Source organism: Aythya ferina (assembly GCF_964211825.1).
Source record: "Aythya ferina genome assembly, chromosome: Z".
NCBI classification, from domain to species: Eukaryota; Metazoa; Chordata; class Aves; order Anseriformes; family Anatidae; genus Aythya; species Aythya ferina.
The window spans coordinates 33,828,044-33,843,767 of record NC_140299.1 but is presented as its reverse complement, the minus strand read 5'-3'; the positions used below and the strand labels follow the sequence as shown (position 1 = coordinate 33,843,767).

The following is a 15,724-nucleotide window of genomic DNA, read 5'->3' as shown; positions in this document are numbered from 1 at the left end:
CCACAGCCTTTCCCTCATCTACCCAGCGCGTCACTTTGTCATAGAAGGAGATCAGGTTCGTCATGCAGGACATGCCTTTCATAAGCCCATGCTGACTGGGCCTGATCACCTGGTTGCCCTGCAAGTGCTGCGTGATGACACTCAAGATAATCTACTCCTTGATAAGATTTGTCATATCAAGGCCAAGTAAAAAATGAGTCTTCATGTCTGTGTAGACACTGGTGTATCTTGACAGCTCTTAGAACCTATTTTTTCATGCTTTATCTTCCCATTGGAAGTACTCTGAGTGCGATGTCCTGCATCTGGGCTGAGGCAATGCCAAATACAAATACAGGCTGAGTGGAAAGTGGATTGAGAGCAGCCCTGAGGAGAAAAACCTGGGGGTGTTGTTGTTGAGAAACTCAGCATGAGCCGGCAGTGTGCACTTGCAGCCCAGAAAGCAAACTGTATGCTGGGCTGCATCAAAAGCAGCATGGCTGGCAGGGAGAGGGAGGGGATTCTCCCCCTCTGCTCTGCTCTGGTGAGACCTCACCTGGAGTACTGCGTTCAGCTCTGGGGCCCCTAGCACAAGGAGGACATGGACCTGTTGCATCGAGTCCAGAAGATAGCCATGAGGATGGTCAGAGGTCTAGAACGCCTTTCATGTGAAGACAGGCTGTGGGAGTTGGGGTTGTTCAGCCTGGAGAAGAGAAGGCTCTGGTGAGACCTTATAGAGGCCTTCCATTACCTAAGGACTTAAGGGGGCTTACAAGAAAGCTGGGGAGGGACTGTTTGTCAGGGAGTGTAATAGTAGGACAAGGAAGAAAGGTTGTAAACTAAAAAACAGTATTTTAGATATTAGGAAGAAGTCCTTCACTCAGAGAATGGTGAGGCACTGGCACAGCCTGGAGAAGTTGTGGATGCCCCATCCCTGGAGTTGTTCAAGACCGGGCTGGATGGGGCTTTGGGCAACCTATTCTGTGATTCTACTTGTTAGTCAGAGCCGGAACATTTGTTGAGTGGAATGGAATTCTGTTAAAGTTTCCGAAACAAACAAAACAGGCTTGTGACCATCAGACCTGATTTCATGGCAGTTCATGCTAATATTTTTCTTTATGTATAATAATGTGAATAACAATGTTGGAAATCCAGATATTTTCCCTTTCCTTAGCTGAAGTTATTTGAAATTGCACAGTGCTTTTTCTCAAATTGATTTTTTTTTCTTCTGTAGATGTTTTTATATGCGGCTTGTACCTTCAGATTTAAAATCAGTAGTTGTCTAAAATATGTGTTTTTTTTTGTTTGTTTGTTTGGTTGGTTGGATTTTTTTTGTTTTGCTTTTGTGCCTATTTTGCTATTGAATGAAATAGACTTAGAGCTGTGGTTAAGAGCTGGTTCAAACAAACATTGTAGTCCTGCCAGTTTATAATTTTCTCCGTTTGTTTATCTAAGCATACAGCTTCTTAAGCAATTACGAAGTACATAGAAAATACAGAATTTACTAGGTTAGTACACTCAACCTGAACTTTCTGCGCTGCAATTCTAAATCTAACCAAGTGTAAGAAAGACTTTTTTTTGTCAGTGTTGTTTTTAACATTTAGATTAGATTAAAGTAGAATATTTTTTGTTCCTTTGCAGTAAACAACGTAAATTTGGAGTAGTAAGATTTTGAGTAAAATTGGCTGTAATGCAAGCTGACATTGATTAGACTTATTCTTTAGGAATGTTTTACTGGAAGCATGTACATTCATGATGATTCTTTCCTTGTTTTACCTCAAGATTGGGTTTTCTTTCTTTTTTTCCTTTGGCTGGTGACATTAGTAGGTGATTGTTGCATTATTTAAAATGTTTCTGTAATAAATTTATTTGCTCTGTTTTTCCATCCCAGAACCTTCTGGTATCTTTGTGAAAAGCATTACAAAAGGCAGTGCTGTTGAACATGATGGCAGAATCCACGTGGGAGATCAAATTATAGTTGTAAGTAAACAAAGAAATAAAAATACTTTTCTGCCAAGCTCTGTACTTATACAAGTTGTGAAGGAGCGCTCATGTAATACTTAAAACGTTTAAGATTGGCGTTGAGATGGTGAGTTGTCTTTTGACTGAGAATTCAATTAAATTATGTTTCTGATTTTGCTACCTTTTAGGAGCTTTGAAACTGATAAGGCAGAGTTTCAAAGTTTAATACAAGTTAAGCAACTGTTTTCAAAATTATTTTTCAAGTAAGTTATTAAAATTTTAAATGGTCAGAGAAAGAAGAAAATATTTTCATGCATAATATGTTGCTTTTTTGATGAAAATTTGGTCATAAATGAAGGAACCACGCTTAGATCTTAGATCTAAGTCTGTCTTAGATCTGTACTTGCATTTGTGTGAAGGCAGCACTAACAAATTACGATCTCTCTCCTAGTATGAATATGCCTTCATGTTTGTCTGTGAAAGTATGTATGGTTTTTATAATGTTTTAAATGCTGAGTTCAAATGGCTGAAACAAATCAATGCGAAATTTGATTTCTTTTGCTACTTCAGATGCAGAAGGAGAAAAAGATTTGAGATGACTGTAGGCAAAAGGATAATAAATGTTTTAAAAATATGTTTTCCTTAATTGTGGTGGAAAAAATAAATACTCCCAGCTTATTTTAATTACTTTTTATTTAGAAGGGCACCAGAGTTGGAAGTAGTTCAAAGAAGGGCAAGGAAATGACTAAGGATATAAGAGGAGCCATTCTTCATGCAAGAGGAATTAAAATAATGGGATATGTGTGCTATATACATAGGCCTAAACAATTAATGGGCCAAGGGGATGTAACATTGCTTCGAAGTTTTTCAAAAATTACAGATTCCAAGGCATGAGATGTAGAAAGAATAGGGTAATACGGAGCTTGCAGAGAGGAGAATGAAATGTTGTGTGTACTAGGGACAATGGAATGAAAATGAGAACGCCAAAACATTTCTTGAGTTTCAGAAAGCAAAACTGAATTAATGAGGTAACAGGATGACTTCAAACAGAAGAGGCCAAATTTCTATTTCTTAAAATATTAAAATTCTGGACCATAAATAACATCTGGACCACTGATAGAGTAATTGGACTTTATAGTGTTCAGACTTTCCTGCATCTGAGATTACCTGACTCCAGAATTGCTATGCTCTGTAGTTCTCCCTATGACAATGAATGAATGTGTCCCTCCTCATGCCCCTTTCACAAGCTGTTCCAGCCATGGCTGTGTTGGTTTATTTGCCATGTGTCTTCTGCTCGGAGGTGGGGATGTTTGTGCAGCTTGCCTGCCTGCCTGATCCAGAGCACCTCGCACAGCACTTGCTTGTGCTCTTGCTTGTGTCCTCTTCCACCTCACAGAGTTTATCTGCATAGTCCCATCATGGCAGGTACTCACTTTGCTGTGGTACAGGTTGGTACAGCTTTTGGGTAAAATGCCTAGCGTGCCGAACATCAATATGTCTTCCAGGTTTTTGTTCTTGTCCTTCTACTTGCTTTTTGCTCTTACAGATGCGGTATGATCGTGACATTACTTTTCCCTGGACATTTTTTTTTTCTGGTTGTTTTCTTGCTGGCTAATAAACTACTCAATCCTGCAGGTGGATGGAACAAATCTTCAGGGTTTTACCAATCAGCAAGCAGTTGATGTTTTGCGACATACAGGACAAACAGTTCGGCTCACTTTGATTAGAAGAGGGATTAAGCAGGAAAATCATATTCAGCCCCAGGAGGAGTTCAATGCTGCTGTTGAAAGGGACTTACTGTTACCAACAATGGATAGTGGCACAGCCAAAGGTAATTAAATCTGGCTTTGCTTTAAATTTGGCTTGAAATATTTTTCTTCTCAATTACAAACTAGAAATAAAATTGGTCAGTTTCATTCTGGACAGTTATTCCCGATGGCAGAGCATGAGGGCAGAATTTGGTCTACTATGATATGATGAATCTTTTAGAAACAGTAGTATTATTTTCTACATTTTCAAAGCAAACCTTGAAAGCTCTGCACTGCACTCTTGGCTGAATTCCTTGAAGACTTTGATCCTGCAGACCTTTGAAAGGTAAGAAGGCAGTGAGTATGTTATTAGTGCTGAAGTGTGAGAGTGGCATTGAAGAGCAAGCAAAGAGATACCCTCCATGTTGGGAAAAGCAAGTCTCAGTTCTTTTTACTTACATGTCTGTGTCACAAGGTGGAGGTATGAGAGGAATGGGTTATATGTAGAGGTCATTAATAATCTGATGGGGTATTTATTACATTTGTACACAAAGTTCAGAAGCCATGGCGAATATTAGTTTTGCCACTGAGATCCAATTAGTGAAGCTTAATCTTAACTGTGCACATCTTGAAGTATGTGTGCCAGATCTTGAGAGAATATCCACATGGAGGCTGGATGATAGACAGACTTATTCATCTACTTACCTCTGCTGATACCAGTCCAGAAAATATATTTCAGCTCATAGATTAAGGCATAATCCTTAATTTGCATAAGATTTTGAAAAATGTACTATTGTGTTCCCTGTGTAACATCCTCTCAGTGCTCTGAGACATGCCTGTGAAGTTGGTGAAAATGGCAATGCATAAAACTGAAAGCTGGAAGTTGTTTTTTCTTCTTTTTCCAGATAACAGTGAAACAGAACAGGGATCTCCATCATTGCCATGCAGTCCCAGTGCAATAAACATTGGAGAGGACATTAAACAACAAGAAACAGGTTCACAATGTTTAATATTTTATTCTGTGAAATGACACTTTGCTGTGCTTACGCAAAGGTCAATTGTTTTATGTGCCTTTCAATCATCTGTGTGCTATGCAACTAGAAAGTGGAAGTAATCATACATGAAAGTGTGTACTGTGTGTGTACTCCTGAGTGCTGTAAGTCAAATACTGTCTTTCACTACTACTGAGGTGTGTCTGAAAACAACTGCATTTATTTGTCAAAAGATGTCACACAAAGCATTCTGCTTTCTACATGCTTGTGTTTCTTTTTATTGTAGTTGTGTATTTCCACTTGAACTTTTTCATTAAACCTTTTGGCCTCCTTATTCCCCAATATGCTTTCTCTTTCCAACTCAGCATGCCCTATCTTTCCAATTCCTTGCAGCTATCTAGCTAAAGTTTGAGGACTTTTATCTTTTGTGATAAGTCTCTCTCTCACAAATTCCCAAGCTTGCATTCATTTCAATCTGTGCTTTCTGTTAGTGTTTGAAATTCAGACAGTTCTGGAGCACTGACATGCTCTGACTTTCCCGTATCTTTTATGGAAGTTATTATTTTATAATGGGTATTTCCTTTTCCCCTTGAGATGTTAGGGCATTGTGCCTCATTTCAGATTTCCTCTGTGGATGTATATTTTCCAGATTGAGACAGCACTTGATGTGTTTTCTAATATCTCCTTGATTTCATAGCTAGAGAAGCTGAAAAGCATCCATCTCTGTGAGTTATCTAGTAGATATCTTCTTGGTATATCTTTTCATAAATGCTGCTTTCCATTATTCTAGATAGCTGAAAACTTTGTTTTTAATACCTTCCCTTCAGATACTGCAGGGTCTCTGCTTTGAAGGAAGTACTGTTATATTTGAATGCTGCACAGTACCTAAGCAGCTGGCTTTATTTTCGTTGTTTCTGAGCAATGTCTAGATTTGTGACACTGTCTGAGGCTGTCAGTCACCTTAAATTCTTACAGAAAACCAGTGGGAGTTCAGAACTTAATCTTTGAATAAAGATTTTAGGCTTTGTCTATGATTAGCATTCAGTTACAAAGTTTATTTTGATACTTGCTGTATGCACAGCATGGACTGTGGACCTTAAATATATAGGGTTCCACTAAATTTGCTGTGCTGTTTTATCTAAATACTGTTTGTTCCTTCTGTTTGTTTGTTTCCTGCCTTTAAATCCAAACAGTTCAAATGAGGGAAAAGTGAGTAGGAGAAAATCATTTTTCTGTTTTATTCAGATTGCAGATAAACATTCAATTGAGTTAAGAGTTGCTGCAGTTTGCTGCCTAGCTTGTCACTGTATTTTTCACAGCATCATGACTTTTCTCCCCTCCTTCTATTCCAACAGGAATTTCATTGCAGCTCTTCCACTGCTAGTTATTTCTCATTATATGTGTGCATCTATCTGAATCTATTTTATTTTTTATTTTTTAAAAAGGAGCTACAACTTATGTTCTTCCACTGCCCTCTAGGGCCTACAGGTTTAAAAGATCTTTTATGGTCATGCTCAGAGTTTTGAAAATATAAAACCTCAACATTTTGTTTAGAAACTTACTCCATTTGGATACGCTTTGTAAAATGTATCCAAAAGTCCAAAAGGAGCAGGATTCAGTATTGCATCTGTAAATATTTCAGCCATCCCACTGAATCAGTCTGACCAGCCCACCAGTTTAATTTAACAAATCTGTGGGGCATCTATGTAGCTTCTTTATTTCATGCCCACTTAATTTCTTTCTCAGATAAGGTTGCATTAATGTCACTCAACACCAAGGCTGGTTTAAATCTGTCCTTTAAGACAGACTTTTTGACTGAACTTCATGTCTTTCAAAGTACACTTAGCTTTGGGGCTGGGATCAAATATGATTTGGCAGGTTTTAGTACTGGTAAGCCCAAACCCAGTAATAAAGAACGTGTCAAAATTTTAGTCATATATAGGAGAGTGCTAGCGTTATGGAGTGAATGTGTAATCTTGTGTGGTGCGTAAACTTTACCAGAAATAGGTTTAGACAGAAGTTTTTATTTTTTGTCATAGTAATCTCAGACGTAACTTATAGATTTTCAGCTAACTACTACAGAAGAAGCGGCTACAAAGGCAAAGTGGCAGAGGATTATGGGTTCAGATTATGAAATAGTGGTAAGTAAATTTTAATTATTATTAAGTGTCCTTGAATTGGTCCACGTATTATGTTGTTAGCATACAGATAAAATATGTGCATATTATATTTGTGCATTTATTTATAAAGATAATATATACACTCATTAATCTGTTGGGAGGTTTTTACTTTATACCCATATGCAAAATTTACAATATTTTTCTGTAGTGATTCTGGTAAAATGATCACAATTGTCTTAGGTTACTGTGCCGACGGATATTGTTTCACAGATTTCCTGCCTTCATGGGGATAAGCATGTATTAGAGAAAAAATAATATTTAAGGTAAATTTCAAAGCTCCCTTGATTAGGCAGAATTTCAAGCTAGTGCCTGAAATCTCTTACCCATTCTGCATACTGAATGGATTGTTTGATACAGCAGTAGAAACAATACATACAACATTTACTGTAGATACAGCTGTAAAGCAGTACCTGAGTTTAGGACTTTATTTCAAAGTGATGTGCTTTAGTCTCTGCAAAAGCTTTAGTCTCTTTTTAGTCTCTTCCTTAGTACTTATTTTTACTTTTAACTAAATTATCCTTTTCTCAACCCGTGAGTTGTTTCTTTCTTTTTCTTTCCCTCCTCTTCTGAGGGAAATTCTTCTGAGGAGGGAGAGTGAAAGAGCAGTTGTGGTGGAGTTCAGTTGCCTAGCAAGGTAAAACCACCATAGACCCATCCTGTCCAGGTCCCTCTGCAGGGCCTTCCTATCCTCCAGCAAATCGACATTTTCCCCCAACTTGGTGTTGTCTGCAACTTACTAAGGGAGCACTCAATTCCTTCATCCAAGTCATCAATAAAGATATTAAAGAGGATGGGCCCCAACACTGATCCCTGGGGAACACCACTGGTAATTGGTCACCGGCTGGATTCCACTCCATTCACCATCACCTCTCTGGACCCAGTGCTCCAGACAGCTTTTAACCCAGCAAAGAGTGTCCCTGTCCAAGCCATGGGCTGCCAGCTTCTCCAGGAGAATATTGTGGGAGACTGTGTCAAAGGCCTTGCTGAAGTCTAGGTAGACTACACCAACAGCCTTTCCCTCATCCACCAGGCAGGTCACCTAGCCATAGAAGGAGATAAAATTGGTCAGGCAGGACTTGCCTTTCATGAACCCATGCTGACTGGGCATGATCCCTCGGTGGTCCTGCATACTCTGCATAACTGCATTCAGGATGACCTGATCCATCACCTTTCCTGGCCCTGAGGTCAGGCTGGCAGGCCTGTAGTTCCCTGGGTCCTCATTACAACCCTTCTTGTAGATGGGTGTCACATTAGCACATCTCCAGTCATCCAGGACCTCCCTGAATGACCATGACCAGTGATAGGTGGTGGAAAGTGGCCCAGCAGTCACATCTCCCAACTCTCTCAGGACTCTCAGGTGGATCCCATCTGGTCCGACGCACTTGGGACAGTCCAGGTGGAGCAGCAGGTCTCTATTTCCACCTGAACTGTGGGAGTTTCTTCTGCTCCCCATCACAGACTTTCAGGTCGGAAGGCTGAATATTCCGAGAATAAGTGGTCTGGCTAGTAAAGACAGATGGAAAGAAGGCATTGAGAACCTCAGTAGTCATGTTCCTCCCTGCATCCAGTAAAGAATGGAGATTCTCTTTGGCCATCCTCTTGTCATTAATATATTTATAAAAACATTTCCTCTTTTAGTTGACCGTGGTGGCCAGGTTGACCTTGTACTGGGCTTTGGCCATCCTCATTTTTTCTCTGCATATGCTGGCAGCTTCCTTATACTCTCCCTGAGTTGCCTGTCCCTTCTTCCACTGGACAAAAACTCTCTTTCTCCCAGACACAAAGTGAAAGTTCCCTGTTCAGCCATGCCAGTCTTCCCTGCTGACTCATGGCACATGGGGACAGCCTGCTCCTTTGTCTTTAAGACTTCCGTGCTGAGGAGCGTCCAACCTTCCTGGACCCCTCTACCCTTCAGGACTGACTCCCAAGGGACTCTCCCTCCCAGTGTCCTGAACAATTCAAAGTCTGCCCTCTGAAAGTCTAAGGTAGCAGTTGTACTGACCCCCCTCTTCTGACTTCACCAAGAATAGAGAACTCTATCATGGAATGGTCACTCTGCCCAAGACAGCTCCCAACCGCCACTGATGTAGATGGACTTCAGTTATGCAATTGCCCTCACCCCCAACCCTGGGACTGCTCCCCCAGGCTCATCTCTGTCAAGTCTTATTTCCCGCCCCAGTTCCCCTTTGTACCTAGTTTAAAGCCTTCTCTACGAGTCCTGCCAGTTGCAAGGCTAGAGTCCATTTTCCCCTTTGAGACAAGTGGGACACAACAGCAGCTGTCAGGCCAAGTGCCAAATAAACCTCCCCATGATCAAAAAACAAAACAAAACGAAAAAACAACAACAACAACAACAAAAAAATGCTGCAGCTGCACCAGACTCTCAGCCACATACTGATTAGTTCAGCCTTCCAGGTACACTCTGTATCTCTCCCCACCACTGAAGAGATGGAGAAAAACACCACCTACACATTCACTCCATCCAGTAACTGCCCCAATCCCCTGAAGTCTGTTTTGATATCTTTCTTTATCCACACACAGGGGGCAACATGATCATGTTATTTCAGATATGTTTTTTTTTGTTTGTTATGGTTCCTGGATGACACTCTGTAAATCCACAGTGATAGTTTTTTTTCCAGCATAGTCTTAATAGCCAGTGATTGTGTAGATTACACTGATTGTGGCCTGTAGATTTTAGTTTTTATCTGCTATTCGTTTTATCCTCTCAGTGCTCGTCATCCTGTTGGGACGTTGGATTCTTTCTTTTAAGCTGCTTCTGTTATTTCACTCAATGCTACTGAAAAGCTTAAATTAGTAACTTGACACATTTGTTTGCAGTTTCAAGCCTGCATTATACATGTCAGTATTTCTAGTTTATCCCTACAGGAATTCTCATTTCACTATATGTAAATTGAATCTGAAGGTAGCACATATAGCTTTCAATATGACAAAAAGTAACTTTTTTTTTTTTTTAATCTGTTTTAGGTAGCTGTAGTTAGCAAATTCAGCGAAAGCAGTGGGCTAGGGATAAGCCTTGAAGCTACAGTGGGGCATCATTTTATCAGATCTATCCTACCAGAAGGGCCAGTTGGACGAAGTGGCAAGCTGTTTAGTGGAGATGAGCTTCTGGAAGTAAGAAAAATTTCTGCTTTATTTTAGTCTGCTTTCAGTAGAATTCTTGAGAAGTGACTTGCTTCTCACAGGTTACAACTTTGGGAATGTAGGATATCTTAACAGCATACCACCCATTACCAGAAGTGTTTGTGTACACAATTCATGTGTGCTTACTACATACTTACGTGACTGCATCTGCACAGCTGCATTTCTCAGCTCATAGCTGATGTTTCAGATACAATTGAAGTCATGAAAAAAGAATACCCAGGAAAAGCATCTAGAAATACCCCTGTACAGTGAAGGGAATAAACACCTGTTTACGTTTCTAAATTGTTTTTTTAGAATTAAGATTCGAGTTTTGTTCACATGAATGCAAGAAATCAATATGATGTATCAGTTTTCAGGCTTAGTATGCCAGTTCCTATGCAAATCTGCTAGTGTTGTTTGTTTTCATGCTTCTATGTTCTGAATTTTACACAGGGGTTCTAAGGTGTTTAGTAAGATGGCATCATATAATCTATGAGACTCTCCATTCAGCTCAAAACATATCCTTGCACTGATTCTGAGCATCAAATTGAGTAGAAACTGAGGGCTGAAAATCTATTGATGTTTTCATAAAAATCAGACAATTAAGTGTTTTGTTTTTTTTTGTTTCTTTTTTTCCATTTGTGTTCATTATTCTTCTGCTAAACACTGTGCATTCTTTCATTCTTGAGGTGAATGAGATCTCTCTGCTCGGAGAAAACCACAAGGATGTGGTGAATATCTTGAAAGAACTGCCAATTAAGGTGACAATGGTATGTTGTCGTCCAGTAGCTCCCCCTATCAGTCATCCAGAAGTACTGGATGGTATAAGTCTATCGGAGGTTCAGCTCACAGAAAAGGTATATATATGCATGTATATAAGTATTTTTTAATAAAAATTACTAAGAAAACAACTTCTTCCTTGAGAAAAAACATGTAAAGATCTTGTACAAGATTAGAAGTCTCTTTTAATATTTTAGGACTTGGGACCAAATAAATAGGAAAAGGCAAATTCTATTCATCAACTGTACTTTAGGCCAACCAGAAGATATACATACTGTTGGGACGTTGGCAGAAAATTGGAGACACAGGGCTTTCTACCCAAATACTTAATTTTTGTTCTGCATGTGGGCTGTGGGGATATAGCAAATTGAACTGTGTTGTCTTCAGAATCTTTATATTTCATGTAAGTTTGAAGCTAGGTTTCTGTGTTTGAGTTGAGCAAGCCTGAGCATGCACTCCCTGACAGACAAACTTCTGTCACTCTTAAGTTCGAAGCTCTGGGCTGTCTGATGTGTTAAACATGTAGGAATGGCCTACAGTGTAACAAAACAATAGCATTTGTATGAAAAGAAGCTCAGTTAGTTCTGACTTCTGGGCAAGACACAGAATTGAATTTACTGTTGTTAAGCTTTGCTATGAAACTGAGGGAAGAGAAAAAAAACATGTACGCTTGTGTGTATGTACATATGTCCTTATGTGTCTGTGTCCTCTTTTTTCAAATGTTCTGACTCCTGTCAGTGCTACTGTATTTAGATCAAGGCATTTTTAGACATACCATTTAATAACAGATATTTCCTTTATATTTTGATACATACACTAATGAGGCTTTCTGAAGTTTTTAGTTTGATGGAAGTTCTGCTTTGTAAATACTGTTTCCAAGGAGTGTTTTCGTATACTTGCATCATAGATATTTTGTTACAAGAATATGTGAATTCTGTGCTAGACTTAACATAATTTTGTTAACTCTGTTTGCACTTTTTTCGTGTTTAGAGAAACACCACTTAGTTTTTATCTTACTTTTTGTGAACAGAATTTAGTCTCTACAAATTCGCAAACATTTACATTCTATGGAGTTGGTGAACATACACTGTTTTTTCCCAGCCTCATGTCGAACTTGGTTTCATTGGCTCCTCAGACACAGAGGGAACAACTCTGGAAATGGCTGACGAGTCTCAGAGTATGGAAGAGGTTCAGAGCTCTTCTTTGGCAATGTGGGAAACAGAAGTACAGCACATAGACCTGGAGAAGGGGAGTGTGGGTCTTGGATTTAGCATACTGGACTACCAGGTAACTTCTATGCTCCTTTCTTTGAGTAGGGAACTCAATGCTCTGTATTGTTGGGATCTTGCAATAAGATCTAAATAAGTATTTTAGTGGTAAACGTTAGTGGAAGCCAGGCAATGTAGTAAAGCTGAATGGATGTCACTACCAGCAGGCATCGCACTAGCTACATTACCTATTTGTATTACTGTGTTAAGAATAATGATAGGATTCATGTGGCCAAGTCTGGCAAGAGGGTCTTTCCCAACAAGCTGGCCAGACTTATGAGGGCATCTTTAAACTAGACTAAGAGGGAAAGGGATTCAGTTTTGACTAATAGAGAAGAGCCAGGAGTTGCTCGTGTATTATAAATCAACAGGAAAACATGTGTGAAGTGCCTCAGAGGAATTTGGGTGTACACATCTTAAAAGGTTGCAATAGCCTGACTGAAGCACCTCTATACCAGTACGTATACTATGGGTGAAAAACAGGAGGAGTTGGAAGCCACCATGCAGTTAGAAAGTTTTGATCACTTATTATCACTGTGACTTGAACTTGGTGGGATGAATCATGTTACAGGAATGCTGTGGTTGATGGCTATAAACTACTCAGAAGGAACTGGCAAGGAGGGAAGAGGGAGGGGTTGCCCTCAGTGTCTTTTTTTTGTTGGCTTGTTTGTTTTGATTTTTTTTTTTTTTTTAAAAAAAGGATTGACTGCACAGAGCTGCCTTTGAAAAACAGTGATGAGCAATTTGAGGGGTTATGGGTAAAAAATAAAGGGAAAGCCAACAAAGGAAGCCTTGTGTTTGGAGTTTGCTGCAAGCCACCTTAGCAAGGGGAACCTGCTGAAGAAGCATGCTTACTTCAGCTACAGGAAGTGTTGTGCTTGCAGGCTGTAGTCCTGCTGGTGTACTTTGGTCACCCTGACATCTACTAGAAAAGCAACACAGCAAGCTGTAAGCAGTTCAGGAGACTTTTGGGTAACTTCTTAATGCAGGAGGTAGATAGCCTAATCAGAGGAGTAGCATTAAGATACTTGTTGCTTACCAATGCAAATAAACTAATTAGAGAGATAAAAATTGGTGGTAGCCTGGGGTGTGGTGACCATGCCCTGCTGGAATTCATGATCCTAAGGGCTCTGGGACAGGTGAAGAGTAAAATCAAGACCCTGAATTTTAGGAGAGTGAACTTCGAGTTGTTTGAGTGGGGGTGACTTCATGGTAAGTAAACTTCCCTCAGGGATTAAGGTGGAGAACAGGGCTGGCAGTTCTCTAAAGCTAATAGGTCTTGATTCTTATGTGTAAGAAATCAGGCAAGGAGGGCAGGAGACCAGTATGACTGAGTAAAGACCCTCCTGGTCAAATGAAAGTGAAAGAAAGAAATGCATAGGCAGTAGAGCCTGAAGCCTGTATCCTGGGAAGAATATAGGGACGCTGCCTGGATATGTAGGAATAGGATCGGGAAAACTACTGCAGAGTTGGAGTTGAATTTGTCAAGGAAAGTGAAGTATGATAAGAAAGGCTTATCATACTTCTACATTTACAGCTACATTAGCCAGAAAAAAAGGTAATTATAGAGAATTTACCCCCTGGTACAGATGGCAGAACTAGTGACAACTGACATGGAGAAGACTGAGGTACTTAGCATTGTTTTTCCTCATTTTCTCTGGTAAATCACTGCTTCCACATCTCTCAAATCCCTGAACCTCAAGGCAAGGACTTGGAGGCACAGTAGGGGTGGGGGGTGGGGGTTAGGGAGACCCAGCTATTGTAAGAGAAGATCAGGTTTGAGACTACTTGGGGAACCTGAACATACCACAGGAACATACTGCAAGACCACAGGACCTGATCAGGTGCATCCCAGGGTCTGCAGAGTATTGGCTGTTGAAGTCACTAAGCCACTTTCCCTCATGGCATTCAGGCAAAGTCCCAAGTGACTGGAAAAAAAGGGAATATTGCACCCATCTTTAAAAAAGAGTAATAAGGAGGATGTTGGAAACTATTGTTGAGTCAGCCTCACTTTAGTACCTTGTAAGATCATGGAACATATCCTCCTGTAAGCTTTGTCAAAATGTGGAAGACAGGGAGATGATCAGAGACTGCCGACATGGCTTGACCAAGTGAAAATCATGCTGCCTGACTAATCCAGTGGCCTCCTATGATGGAGTGATTGCAACAGTGTACAAACAAAAAGCTACTGGCACTTCTCTGAGACCTTTGATGTCATCTCCCACTGCATTCTTGCTCCTAAGTTGGAGGGATATGCTTCTGATGGGTGGGTTGTTAGATGGATAAAGAATATGCTGGGTAATGGTGTCCAAAGAGCTACAGTCATCAGCTCCGTGTTCATGTGGAGAACTCTTATGAATGGTCTCCGTCAAGGGTCTGTGCAGGTGTCAGTACTATTTAATATCTTCATCAACAGCATAGCTGGTTGGATGGAGTACGCCCTCAGCATTTGTGGATGACATGAAGCTGAGAGTACCTCTCTTGAGAAGAAAGGCTGAGAGAGCTGGGAACATTCAGCCTGGAGAAGAAGCTCCACAGTGACCTTCTTGTGGCTTTTCCAAACATAAAAGGGGTCGTAAGAAAGATAAAGACTTTTTAGCAGGGCCTATATTGAAAAGACAAGGGAGAATGGTTCTAAAAAGAACTGAAAGAGGGTAGATTTAGATTGGATATAAGGAAGAGATTTTTCCATGACGATGGTGAGATGCTGGAACAGGTTGCCCAAAGAAGCTACGGATACCTCATTATTGTAAGTGTACAGTGTTGGGTTGGATGGGGCTTTGGGAAATTTATTCTAGCAAAAGAAGTCGTTGCCTGTAGCAGGGAGGTTGGAACTAAATGATCTTTATAGGTCCCTTTCAATCCAAATCATTCTATGATTTTGTGATTTTACAGGTTCTCATGGTAATGATTTTACTTATCCAGAAAAATAAATAATCAGTAAAATACTAGGCTCTTGAGAAAGCTGAACCTCTAGTGCCTCAGGTGTAACGAATGATGTACACATCTTAGAATACTCAGGCATCTTGCCATGTATTTTGCATCTGCAGCGAGGGTGCCCTTGCTAAGAGAAAGATCCAATAAAGGACTTACATTCTTAAAGCAGGATTTATCAAAATCCAGAACTGTAATTCCGAAATCCCTTGCTTAGCTGCTATCTAGGACGTGCCTAGACATTCTCATTCATTTTGTGTTTGACTTGAAAATTCCCGGACATCTCAAGGTGTGATTCATATTGTGTCCCTGTGTCAGAGCAGCTGAGTGCCTGTCTCCTGCCTCCGCTTGGTCAGGATACAACAAATGTTCCTCCTGTGTTTCCAGTTGTCACAGTGGATATTTTTTAATCTCTGATCAAAGTCAACTAACTTTCCCTCTGGTCAGCACAGGCTTTTGCCTGAGTGTTTGGTGGTCTAGCAGGTCTCTGCTGAATCTTTGCCCTAGGAGATTGTCGTGGTTTAACCCGGCCGGCAGCTAAACACCACGCAGCCGTTCGCTCACCCTCCCCCCTCCCTCTCTGGGACGGGGGAGAGAAATGGAAAGTGAAGCCCGTGAGTTGAGATAAAGACAGTTTAATAAGACAGGAAAATAATAATAATAATAATACAATGATGATAATAGTACTACTACTACTAATATGTACAAACAAGTGATGCACAATGCAATTGCTCACCACCCGC

At 40.2% G+C, this 15,724-nt stretch overlaps 1 protein-coding gene across 13 annotated transcripts in view; it reads left to right on the top strand.

Annotated features, from left to right (window-relative positions):
* The window catches only part of MPDZ (multiple PDZ domain crumbs cell polarity complex component), a 105,885-nt gene that overhangs the window by 31,749 nt on the left and 58,412 nt on the right, over nt 1-15,724 (top strand). For all 13 annotated transcript variants that reach the window (XM_084504735.1, XM_084504734.1, XM_084504726.1 and 10 more), the window contains exons 10-16: nt 1,868-1,956; nt 3,574-3,769; nt 4,592-4,681; nt 6,740-6,819; nt 9,844-9,990; nt 10,689-10,856; nt 11,881-12,066. In XM_084504735.1, coding sequence (XP_084360861.1) covers nt 1,868-1,956; nt 3,574-3,769; nt 4,592-4,681; nt 6,740-6,819; nt 9,844-9,990; nt 10,689-10,856; nt 11,881-12,066 — 956 coding nt within the window. The remainder of the gene's footprint in view (nt 1-1,867; nt 1,957-3,573; nt 3,770-4,591; nt 4,682-6,739; nt 6,820-9,843; nt 9,991-10,688; nt 10,857-11,880; nt 12,067-15,724) is intronic.